Source organism: Carassius gibelio, chromosome A18 (assembly GCF_023724105.1).
Source record: "Carassius gibelio isolate Cgi1373 ecotype wild population from Czech Republic chromosome A18, carGib1.2-hapl.c, whole genome shotgun sequence".
Classification (NCBI taxonomy): Eukaryota; Metazoa; Chordata; class Actinopteri; order Cypriniformes; family Cyprinidae; genus Carassius; species Carassius gibelio.
The window spans coordinates 20,255,354-20,267,955 of record NC_068388.1 but is presented as its reverse complement, the minus strand read 5'-3'; the positions used below and the strand labels follow the sequence as shown (position 1 = coordinate 20,267,955).

General features: G+C 35.6%; 1 protein-coding gene across 1 annotated transcript in view; it reads left to right on the top strand.

Moving 5' to 3' along the window:
• Positions 1-12,602, top strand: part of LOC127934469 (ras GTPase-activating protein 2) — a 38,435-nt gene that overhangs the window by 18,069 nt on the left and 7,764 nt on the right. Inside the window, exons 6-19 of the mRNA XM_052531883.1 lie at positions 1,472-1,555; positions 1,890-1,962; positions 2,099-2,175; positions 4,754-4,855; positions 7,121-7,274; positions 7,578-7,732; positions 7,944-8,058; positions 8,182-8,256; positions 8,380-8,503; positions 8,737-8,843; positions 9,101-9,187; positions 9,330-9,407; positions 10,207-10,280; positions 10,442-10,548. Of these exons, the coding sequence (XP_052387843.1) occupies positions 1,472-1,555; positions 1,890-1,962; positions 2,099-2,175; positions 4,754-4,855; positions 7,121-7,274; positions 7,578-7,732; positions 7,944-8,058; positions 8,182-8,256; positions 8,380-8,503; positions 8,737-8,843; positions 9,101-9,187; positions 9,330-9,407; positions 10,207-10,280; positions 10,442-10,548 (1,412 nt within the window). The remainder of the gene's footprint in view (positions 1-1,471; positions 1,556-1,889; positions 1,963-2,098; positions 2,176-4,753; positions 4,856-7,120; positions 7,275-7,577; positions 7,733-7,943; positions 8,059-8,181; positions 8,257-8,379; positions 8,504-8,736; positions 8,844-9,100; positions 9,188-9,329; positions 9,408-10,206; positions 10,281-10,441; positions 10,549-12,602) is intronic.

Genomic DNA, 12,602 nt, shown 5'->3' with positions numbered 1-12,602 from the left:
AGAATTTCAGTGCCAGTTCACTGACAGTCTCTTGCCCTATTGGGCCAGAGCATAACACATTTGTTGATTTATGTACCTGTGTTTATTGCTGACAACATTTGTTTTTCTGTGATAAATTGAACATTTTTGAAAAATCTGCTGGTTTGAATGTCACCAATGGTTCAGATTTGATCAAATTTCAAGAATGACTTACAGTATAGAAATCTCCAAACAAGTCAGTCATGTTTTTTTGCAGTGTGCCAATGATTTCCAGCAAAGTGTTTAAATTATTCACGTAATAGTTGCTATTTTTGTCATGTTTGCTGTTATTGCAAATTAAAGACCTAATAAATTATAAGTAGTTTTTTTTTTAAGTGAAACAAAATAGGCTATATTTTTATTATGCAGCTAATTGAATAATAAATTATTTACAATCCAATTAATATTGCATTTCAATTTGTGAGATTACATTTTAAAATAACATGGACATTTTTTTTTCGTCAACCTTGAAAACAATTGAAAATTGTATTATTAAAACTGACAGTAAAAACATTTACACTCACGCGAAACTGGGACATCGCATAAAACATTTGCAAACAAGCTTCATTTCCATTCAGTAAGTCATAAAGAACAAATAGCACTTCCTGATAAACTTCCACTATAAACCACTAAGAAAAGTAGGAAAATATAATAATTTTCATATATAAAAAATTAATTGTGCCTCAGAGTGAGCAGACGAAATACAATGAATGCGTTCATTGCTTTCGGAGGTGGATGCTGATGTTTGGGAACATAGTTGTGTAAGACTTTTTTTTGGAGACAATTCTACAGAAATACTTTAATGACAGATTTTGCTCGTGCATTTCCGAATGACCATAGCAACATTTCAGATGCTGTGGAATGCGACTGGTCCGCTGGTTAGTCAGGTTTTGCCGTTCCATAGCACAAAGTCACATTACTTTTTTTAATGCGCTTGGAGGAATTTGTACGCAAAATTCATTTCCATCTCCAATTATTCACATCAGTCCTTTTTCAAGTCAAAAACCACCTCAAGCGAGCGTAAAGACTTTTTTGCGAATTAGGGTATTTTTATTCAAAATTCTGCGTTTCCATCACTCGATTCTAATAAGATACTTAAAGTGTGCATAAAAGCAGAAGGAAATCCAGCTTGTGTGTATGTTTAATTTGATCAAAACTGAAAGTATTGAAAGCATGAATGAATGAATGAATGAATGCATGCAGTACTGGGCTATATTAATACATGCTCATGTGAATGAGTCGGTGATACTGGTACTTTTGTATTTTAAGGGGGAGGCCAAATATATACTTAGGCATTATTTAGACTATAGCCTAAAACAGTGGCCTAAGGATCCTGTTTCACTTGGAATTATTTCACATTTTAAAAGTCAACTGGATTAAGAATGCGGTTTCATATTGACTTGAATGTATGTTTTTAAACAATCTCATTAAGACATCTGTGCGTTTGTTGCAGGATAATTGCATGTCAGGGTTTGCCGTTGATAAGTGGGCAGAACTGCGATCCGTACGCCACAGTAACACTTGTAGGGCCCGCCAGGTAAGTTTATAAAGATTTGAAGTCATATTGATGGTGCACTTAAATCACAAGGTTTACAGTAAAGGAACAGAGGCTTGCGTAAAATATGATGGTTTCTAATGAAGTACTGAAAACAGTCAAAATGCTCTATTGTGTTTTTTTTTTTTTCTAAATCAGTCAGTCATAAAGCAGTTTCAGCCTCTGTTTCTGATCTAGGCAGAAATGAGTACACAACATCCGCTCTGATTCAATAATAACATCCTGTTCTGTGTCTTTCTGTTTCAATCTCTCTCTCTCTCTCTCTCTCTCTCTCTCTCTCTCTCTCTCTCTCTCTGTCTCTCTCTCTCTCCCTCAGGTCAGACCAAAAAAAAACTAAAGTGAAGAAGAAAACCAGTGACCCTCAGTTTGAGGAGACCTTTCATTTCGAGGTACGACCTCATCCATTTATTGAATATTAGTTATGTGCATCCAGAATGATGTTTCTGAACCCCCCTAAACAACTTAATAAAGTATGTTGTCATATGCATCTGCAGCATTAGCCATATATTCACAATGTTTTGGCAGGTCACAAGGTCGAGCAGTTACAAAGGGAAGTCACATTTTCACGTAGAGGAGGAGGACATAGAGAAACTAGAGATCAAGTGAGTTCTCTTCTCTTCTCTTCTCTTCTCTTCTCTTCTCTTCTCTTCTCTTCTCTTCTCTTCTCTTCTCTTCTCTTCTCTTCTCTTCTCTTCTCTTCTCTTCTCTTCTCTTCTCCATTATTATGTTGTCATTGTTCCATCTTTGCCTGTCCTTTTGCTTTCCTGAATCCGTGTATCATTTGTTCATTTTTTTTTTTTTTTTAATACTGAAATTAAATTTTTTTGAAAACGGCTACTTTTTTTTCTTTAAACAAAATCGTAACGCATTTATTGCAAATACCTTTAATATTTTTCTCATCAAACAACCAGACTAACAAATAGTTTGACACAATCCGTACAAGGGCAGATCCTACAGGGCTCTCTTCTGTATAGATATGCTTTGCATCAAAAGCTGGTGATGGTAGAGTATGATATGATGGCTGTCATAGCTTCCCTGGTTACCCAGTAAGTTTGTTTAATTAATTAATTACTTTTAAAGGGGGGGGGGGGGGTGAAATGTTATTTCATGCATACTGAGTTTTTTACACTGTTAAAGAGTTGGATTCCCATGCTAAACATGGACAAAGTTTCAAAAATTAGGTTGTACGTTTGAAGGAGTATTTCTGTTCCAAAAATACTCCTTCCGGTTTGTCACAAGTTTCGGAAAGTTTTTTTCGAGTATGGCTCTGTGTGACGTTAGATGGAGCGGAATTTCCTTATATGGGTCCTGAGGGCACTTCTGCTGGAAGAGCGCGCACTCCCGTATAGCAGAGCACTGAGAGCACAGACATTCACTGATCAGAGCGAGAGCGTCGCGAAATGTCACAAAAGGAGTGTTTTTGGTTGCCAGGGCAAGACAACCCTGCACAGATTACCAAAAAAAAACAGCATTAAGGGACCAGTGGATGGAGTTTATTTTTACAGAGCATCAACGGAGTTGTGCAAGTGTTTGTGTTTGTTCCCTGCATTTCGAAGATGCTTGTTTTACAAACAAGGCCCAGTTTGACGCCGGATTTGCGTATCGTTTATTTCTTAAGGATAATGCAGTCCCAACGAAAAAGGGTCACGATCGTGTGTTGGAACCGCAGGCGGTGAGTAAAACTGCTTAAAATATCTCTGCCTCCTTGTTAGTGCGTCCGCCTCTCATGCCAGAGACCCGTGTTCGAGCCCCGCTCGGAGCGAGTCGTTGCTGCTGCTGCTCTCATTCAGTTTCAGCCTCGGGATCTGATTCTGGATCATAAATATACGCTGAATCTGACTGTTAGCCATGGTTTGTTTTGGTTGGTTTTGTCCTCAAGCTTCCAAACGCTCTCAACGCAAAAGCCTACTGGCACTCGTGATTCTTTAGCTCCGCCCACACGTCACGCCTCCAGCCTGTCGTGTTTTTCCGGGAAAAATCGGTACAGACTATCTTTCTCTAATGAATATAATAAAACTAAAGACTTTTTGGAGTTATGAAGGATGCAGTACTACTCTATAGGTACTCAAGATTAACAGGATATTGAGTGAAAACGAGCATTTCACCCCCCCTTTAATTAAATATTTTAAACACTAATGTAAAAAGGAAAGAGTAATGCATTGAATATCATGATAGGCCTCTAATGTTCACGCAAGAAAAACCGGAGAACAGAGATATTAAAATACATTCTCTTCTGAGTTTTATAATGTAGTCTTTTATTTTATTAAAACTGATTAAAATGTATATCTCAAAAGAATATGCGCTTGTGCATGGTTAGAGATGCTGCACACTTGCACAGGACTGCAACGCAGTATTTTCTAAAACATTTTGGTGTGTTTCTCACCAAACCCTACACCATACATTCAGATGGCACGTTTGATCTTCGGCTGACCAATCAGCAGAAAGGGGCTTTAAACCCCGCCCACATGTAGAAATCAAACGTTCAAGCTGGATATTTATTTTTCCAACCCTGAACAAAAAAGGAGCCTTTTTCCCTTTCTTTCTAATTTTAATATTAATATTGACTCATGAACGAATGAAAACACAGATTTTCCTGGATTCAGACTTTAGTTTTTGTTTGAAGTCTTTTTCTAAACAGCATATAACTGCACATATTGACCGTTTGTGGATGATTATGATAATCAGAAGCGAGTGCTTATTTGATTGGACGAATGTATGTTCTGTCACAAATGTTTTGATGAATGTGGCTTTGATCTGATTTGACGCGTAATGTGCCACTCTGAATTGTCCCATATAGCCCTCTGCAGAAGCTGACAGGTAAGAGTAAGTGAAACCACCAGACGGCACATTAGTTCATGACACTAATGTGTGTATGTGTGTGTACGGGTGGGTGTTTATGCATGGTTTTGGTGTGTTGTTGGTTTTTATTTTCCACTCAAAGGCAATTTATTTGTGTGCATGTTTGATGTAAGAAAAAAAGCTTCATTGAGTAGTGGAGAGGAAAATGACTAACCCACTTTGATGCAACTGCATCTGTGCTCTGCGTGCTGAATTTCAGATTCAGTTTGAATGGGAGAAGTTCAAACGTGTGTTAAATACATCGAAACAGAGCTCTGTTTGTGTATGTGTGTTTGTAAATGAACGTTTAGCTAATGCGTACTCTTGTATTCTTCCATGCAGGGTGGAGCTGTGGAATAATGGTAACTTGGCACAGGATGTGTTCCTCGGGGAGACACGGGTATCTGTGAAAATCCTGAGAAATGACCATATTCACAGAGCATGGTAAGAACTCACACTTACAAGTAGGACTGGCCAATATTTTGAATATTCCATTTGTCAATGATATAAAACTATACAACTATGAAAAAATCTTTTTTTAATAAAAAAGATTAGAGGGTAATTTTTTTTGTCAAGGTTTGTTCATTCATAAAAAAAAAAAAAAAACAGCCAGCTTACTTAAAAAAAAAAAAAAAAAAAAAAAAAAAAAAAAAAAAACGCTTTCTTTTAATCAAAATACGCTTTTTTATTTTATTTTCAACTTTGATTTCTTTTTTTTTGTTACATGCATTTGTTACAGTATTTGTTCATTTTAGTAAATAAAAATACAAGTTTTCATTGTTAATTCAAGTTAGGGTCATTCTATAAAAAAAAAAAAAAAAAAAATATATAATAATATAATAATAATATAAATATATATATATATATATATATATATATATATATATATATATATATATATATATATATACAAACAACTAATGACTGACTTGCTGGTTTGAAGAAAAGTGCTTAAGAATTTTTTATTTTTTTTAACTAACCAATATTAACAAATGAAGTGTTACATATTTTTTTGTCAAATTGTCAAAAATACACATAATAGACAAACAGTATAAAAAAAAAAGGTTTATAAAGGTGGGCATGCAAACACTTTAATGCAGTGCTGATGATCTCAGTGTGTGAGTGAGGTATACTGATGAACAGATGAGGAAGGAAGATAACAGCCAATCCCAGCTCTGCACTGTCCTTATCTGCCCAATCAGGCATGAGCGCACCACCTCTCTGGCGTCAGAGCTTAAAAAAGCATACTTCAGCATTACTTTACTGACTCTAGAGGCCATTACTGAAGGCCACGCATTGTCATTTGTGATGACCACTGACTGCAGCGTCCATAATATACATTTCAGCTGCAATTGTGTCTTATCTCTGCTAGTTTTTGTTGAGAAGCATTTGACAGACTGTAGGTGTGTGTGTTTTGGGCGGATTGCTTCCGTTGCCCGCTTCCCTTGTGTCCTCAGACTGTGGATCACAGCGTCCTACCAGTAGTGTTGTGTAAACATTGTATGTGCGTGCATTTCTGTGTGTGTGTGTGTGTGTGTGTGTGTGTGTGTGGAGTGAGAGGGAACTTGTTGATACTGATCTGCATGTTTTGAATGAGGGCAGTGAGTCTACTGCGTGGGTGAGCTTTTGCATGAACCTAGCATAGAACAAGCTCACACACTGACACTCTTAAATACAATCTTGCCACACTAATTCCTGTTCTTCGTAGTCTGAGCAATGCAAATGACACAAAGGATCAATGACATGTCATAAATGGAAAGGATAAAAAAAAAAAATGCCGCCAAGTTTTGTTGTTATAAATTAGCACTGGGTAACAGAGCTAACAAAAATTTTATCTAAAAAATGTTAAGCTTTTTAACACTATTCACCATTTAATATATCTCATTTTAGTTGTTTGTCTTTTATGCTCACTAAGGCTGCATTTATTTTAGAAAAATATGTTAAAAACAAGTAATAATGTGAAATAATATCACAATTAACCCCCCCCCCATATGTTTTATATTTGAATATATTTAAAAATGTCATTTATTCCTGTGATGGTAAAGCTGAATTTTCAGCAGCCATTATTTCAGTCTTCAGTGTCACATGATCCTTCAGAAATCATTCTAATATGCTTAAAAAACATTTCTTATTTTTAATCAATGTTGAAAATAGTTGCTTAATATTTTGGTAGAAATAGTGATACACTACCATTCAAAAGTTTTGGGTAATAAGATGTAAAAAAAAATTCACTGTATGATTACACAGTATGATTACCATTACCCTGCTAGAATAGAACTAAAACAATTTTACTATATGAAAAAAAATTTCTGAACTGATGAATCTGAATCCTAACTGATGACACAATGTTTAACCAGAATTTTCTGATGCAATGTTTCCAGTCAAATCATAAAAATAGTTGGAACCGATTCACGGAAACTTAGCAAATCTAATGCTTTTGCTTTTGAAATGTCACTTTCTCAACACCTGTTTGAGTTTAATGACACATTGAATGACAACAACATAATGAGTAAATAAAAATGGTTTCAGAATCATTACAATACTCACAATGTGGCTTCATTTTATATCACCAGTTAAATCATTGTGAATGTGTTGTGAATATTTAATATATAGTCATCTAACAATACAGCATATTGAATGATGAAGCTGTGTTCCACTGTAAAATAGCTCATTAAAAAGGGGAAATTGCTTTTGCCTTGTGTTTCCTAGGTACTTACTGCAGCCAAAAGGAAACGGTACAAAGTCTAAGCCAGATGATCTGGGTTCTTTACGTCTGAAGGTAACATACACGGAGGACAACGTCCTGCCCTCTGCCTACTACACGGCCCTCCGCAACCTAATGCTCAAATCCCCCGATGTCAAGGTACAGTAGTGCCCCCTATTATCTGGAAGACCTTATGCACTTTGACTCAAGCCTTCACCCAAACATGAAAATTGTCATTTTTTTACGTTGTTCCAATACTATGGAAGTCATTGTGCACCAGAAACTGTTAGGTTAACCACGTTCTTCAAAATATCTTCTTTTGTGGTCAGCAGGAAAAAAGAAATCTATGTAGGTTTGGAACAACTTGAGGATGAGCAAATGATGACAGAATTTTCATTTTGGGTGAACCGTTTAACAAGCATAACTTCTTTTTAATTTTTTTAATTTTGTGTGTATCTCTAGCCGATCTCAGCGTCAGCGGCTCATGTCCTGGGGGATATCTGCAGAGAGAGTGTGGGGTATGAAGCACTGCTTCCTGTGGTCAGACTGCTGCTCCATCACAACAGACTGCTGCCCTTTCTCACCTCTGTTGCTGCTCTGGAGCTGGAGAATACACAGTTCAGTATCACATCCACACACAAACATTCATATAGTTTTTTTTGTTAATATGCATATAGCTTTAAGTTTGTTCATGTTTGTTTAGTTTTGTATCTGTTAATATGCATATCGTTTTTTGCATGCATTTTACTATTTCTTTTAGTTTTATTAATATGCATTAAAAAAAATAAAAAAAATAAAACCTTTTATTTTCTCTGTCTTCCTGTGCAGAGAGGCCAACACCATATTCAGAGGGAACTCTCTGGCAACCCGCTGCATAGATGACATGATGAAGATTGTGGGCAGAAGTTACTTGACCGTCACTCTCAAACCTGTTTTAAATGAAGTGAGAAACACAGTATTACTATTACTTTTTGTTGTTTCTTTTAATGTTAACTGGACTGAATGTTTATAGCTGCATTCAAATGTGTGGCAAAAACGGTTTGTTGTTTTCATTCTGCTTTTCCAGATCTTTGAATCAAATAAAACCTGTGAGATCGATCCTGTCAAACTAAAAGAGGGCGATAATGTGGAAGTCAACAAGGTGAGATGATGTTTATTTTTTTGGTTGACTCTATGTACATAATTTGGCCACGCATGTCATGCCAAAAAATGTCTGCCATAACTAAAAGTACTTTCTCATGCGCATGTGTTTGGGTGTGCTCAGGAGAATCTTCAGGGTTATGTGCAGAAGGTTTTTACGTCTATAACACAGTCCAGCTCCAGTTGTTCTCCCCTCATGTGTGACGTCTTCAGGTCACTCAGACAGCTCGCATCTAAACGCTTTCCAGGTCAGACAGCACATGATCACACACAAACACGCTCTCATCACTCTCATTTACCTGAGCATTTGTTTTGTTCAGCAATGTTTCAGTTTTATTCTTTTTTTAATGACATCACACTGATGTGTCTGTGTGCATTCATGAAAGACTGTGTTGATTCACCACTAGGAGGAGCCAGATACTCAGTCATGACTAATAATCTGTGTGTGTGTGTGTGTGTGTGTGTGTGTGTGTCACCACAGCGGATCCTCATGTGCAGTACTCAGCGGTCAGTAGTTTCATATTTCTGAGGTTCTTTGCGGTGGCTGTTCTCTCTCCACACACCTTCCAGCTGCGATCCCATCATCCTGTGAGTGTGCAACAAAAACAGCCACATCACACCACAGCTCCAACAAACTACATAGTCGTAACAAACATGATTTACTTCCTTTTTTAAGCATGTGACTTATTGATTTATGCCAGGAAAGACTCATTGAGAGACTCCAGTCTCTGCTGACAACAATACATGTGTTATTTGTGAGAGCAGAAAGTAATTACCAGTGAATGAAAGTGTTTTGAATTAAAAGTGAGTTGTGGCCTCACTTCTACTTTATTTCTTTCTCTCAGGAGCCTGAAATTTCCCGCACACTTACTCTTATCTCTAAAACCATCCAGTCTCTGGGCAGCTGGGGCAGCCTTTCCAAGAACAAACTGGTACGTCAGCTGTTAGTCATACTGTGTGCTCAGAGAACCAACTTTTGAAAAGTTTTCCCCTAGATATAGAGCCAAAGCAGAATAGGTTTTAAATTCCTGCTCTTGTTTCTGTCGTGATGGTTTGGATTTATTTATTTTCCAGGCTAGCTTTAAAGAAACCTATATGTACGATTTCTTCAAGCTATTCCAAGAAGATGAATGTATAGAAAAAGTTAAAAAGGTAAGGATTTCTAACTAACCATTTGAGCTGTCGATACGATCATATTTCTTAATATTCTGATTTTTCAGATTCTGAATAGATTGGACTGATACTAGATGCTTGTGGGTCTGTTTTTTATCCAGATTTATTAATTTATCCAGAAATACTCTTAAATGCAGTTTTGTAATGAGTATGTTTTTTTTCTTCAAAAAAAAAAAAAAAAAAAAAAAAAAAAAAATATATATATATATATATATATATATATATATATATATATATTAAAATATATAATTTATATATATATATATATATATATATATATATATATATATATATATATATATATATATATATATATATATATATTCAAATATATAATTTTTTTTTAATCTATATATATATATATATTATTATTTTATTATATTTTTTTTACGGGTGCAGAATACAAAAATGTCAGCATTATACAACATAATAAATATTATTTAAAAAAATATATATTTTTTACAAAGTCCTTTTTTAGTTAAAAATCACACATTCAAGGTGTAAACAAAATGTGTTGTTACTTTTTCCTTGATGGTTACATTTGATCTTTTCAAAACCAAATGAAAACAACATGAATTCAAAAGTAGAAAATTAGCATACAAAGAACTAATGTTAGTGTAGTAAGATGCTAAGTTAGTAAGAACTTAGCATACAAGTGCACGCAGCATTTCTCATTGCAATATTGAATATGATGTCATGAAGATGCTGGCATTGGCATATAAAGCATTTGTGTCTTAAATTTGGGCTTCATTTTTCTTCCGTCTTCTTTTCCCATTAGTTCTTAGATGAGATCTCCTCTAATGTAAGTAAGGAGTCCAGTGGAGTGGAGGACTCTTTTGTGCTGAAGGAGGGGTGAGTAAAAGACACCACACTTCTCAAATGAGTCTGATTCAATTGATTAGTTGAGGTCTTTAGTTATTTGAGCGACTCAAAGATGTAAAAGTTCAGTGTGGCTGTGGCAAAGTATATCCAGGACGCCTAACAGTTAGATGTGTACATATGATTTTTAACAGAGAGGTACATAAGCGGGCCCAAGGCAGAAAGCGAATAGGAAAGAAGAACTTTAAGAAACGCTGGTTACGAGTGACCAATCAAGAGCTGTCCTATCACAAGCAGAAAGGTGAGTGATCCCGGCTCTGATGTGTTCTCCTGCAGACCAGTTTGGTCTATGATCCAAAGAACTTTGTGTGTGAGCAGGCATCCGGTTCAGGGGTGAAATGTGGGTGTCCTGTCCAGACAGTTGTTTTTGCTGGCAGTGTTTTAATATGGTAATGGAGTTGAAATAACTTGAAAAGTATCCATGGATACTTGTAGCTTGTCCTGTTTCTCATTCTTGTTTGTGTAGCTCCTGTACATGAAGTACGGTCAGTTCTAGATGTGAAAACTTATTTTTCCCCTTTTTAATTTATGCAGTTGGATTCATGTCATGGGTGTGCACTTGTGTTCACTGATGTCCATGGATTTACTCATGTGTATGAGTACTGAATATGTATATGTTCATTTAAATAAATGGAAAAAGCTGTGTTATGCATTGATGAGGCTGTCAGTAGATTCTGGACAAAGGGAATTAGTTCTTAAAATTATATAGTAACAGTAAGGTCTTTCAATTTATATATTGATGCATTTGAATAATCAAGGCATATCATTTTTCAGATATTTATAAAAATATTTAAACTGCAATATTTACCTACAAACACACTTCTGTTAAAAAGTTTGGGGTGGGTAAGATATAATAATACTGCTTTTATTTAGCAAGGACACAGTGAATTGACTAAGAGTGACAGTAAATAATAAATTATAATAATAATTAATAATGACAGTAAATTTTGTAATGTTTCAAATAAATTCTCTTCTTTTGAACTTTCGATTTATCAAAGAATCTTGAAAAATGTATCATGTTTTCCACAGAAATATTAAGCAGCACAAATGATTTCAACATTGATAATAATAAGAAATGTTTCTCGAGTACCACGTCAGCATGAAAGACTAATGGCTGGAGTAATTCGGCTTTGCCATCACAGAAATAAGTTACATTTTAAGACATTAGATTAATTTATTTTAAATTGTAATAATATTTGACAATATGTTTACTTGATTTTGATCAAATAAATGCAGCCTTGGGTTAGCAGTAGAGACTTCCTAAATTGTCCTAATCATAAGTGTTTGTACAGTAAGTTTTATTCAATATACATACCTTTCCATTTTTCAGTTTTATACATTTCCACAATTTTGATTGGAGTGATGATGAATCCCTGAGTTATTCTTATTAAAGTGGTTATATGATGCTTTATTAAAGATCATTATTTTGTGTATTTGGTGTAACAGAATATGTTGACATGCTTTAATGTTCAAAAAACAAATCATTTTTCAAATACCGTACATTATTGGAGGTCCTCTATGCCCTGCCTCTCTCAAACGCGTCGTTTTAACAAAGTCCCTCCTTCTGCTCACCGTTAATAGTGTCCTTAGTTTTAACATCAGTTCAAGCCCGAAAGGGGAACAGAGTGGCGTGACAGACACAGTGATGAAGCTCGTATGTGTTTGCAGAACACAAGCCACGGACGGTTAAGACAGCTGACTCCACTGTGACCCTGCCCCCCTCTCTCTCTCTCTCTCTCTCTCTCTCTCTCTCTCTCGCACACACTCACACACACACAGACACACGCTACACAAATACAAATACTTTAACTAATAACAAAACACACTTACAGTAACTGATCCAGAAACACCAGATTGTCATAGCAAAGTCAGAATGACCTCCTCTCCTAGGTTCACGAAACAGTCGTCCATAAAATGCGTTACTGTTCTGTTGTAAGTAATCTTAAAGATTCTTAAATGCATCTACTTTCTGGAGGACAAATAAAGTGCTTTTGCTTTTGCCTAGATACACAGCATCTCCCTGACATGGCTGCTTCAACATTAACTACGGTTATTTATTTATTTTATTATTTTTATTTGGATTTGAGACTTTAGTCTTTGCAACTTTACAGATCTTCTTTATGCACCAAGAGCTTGTGACACTCCGAAGAGAAAGGACAAATTGAAATCGCATTATATGTCCCCTTTAAATGTTTTCCAGACATGAATCAAACTTCCCATCTGTTTCCGTGTTTTTTATTGAGGTTTGAAAGAGGACACTATTACGAATACCTCTGCTAATACTGTCACACTGAG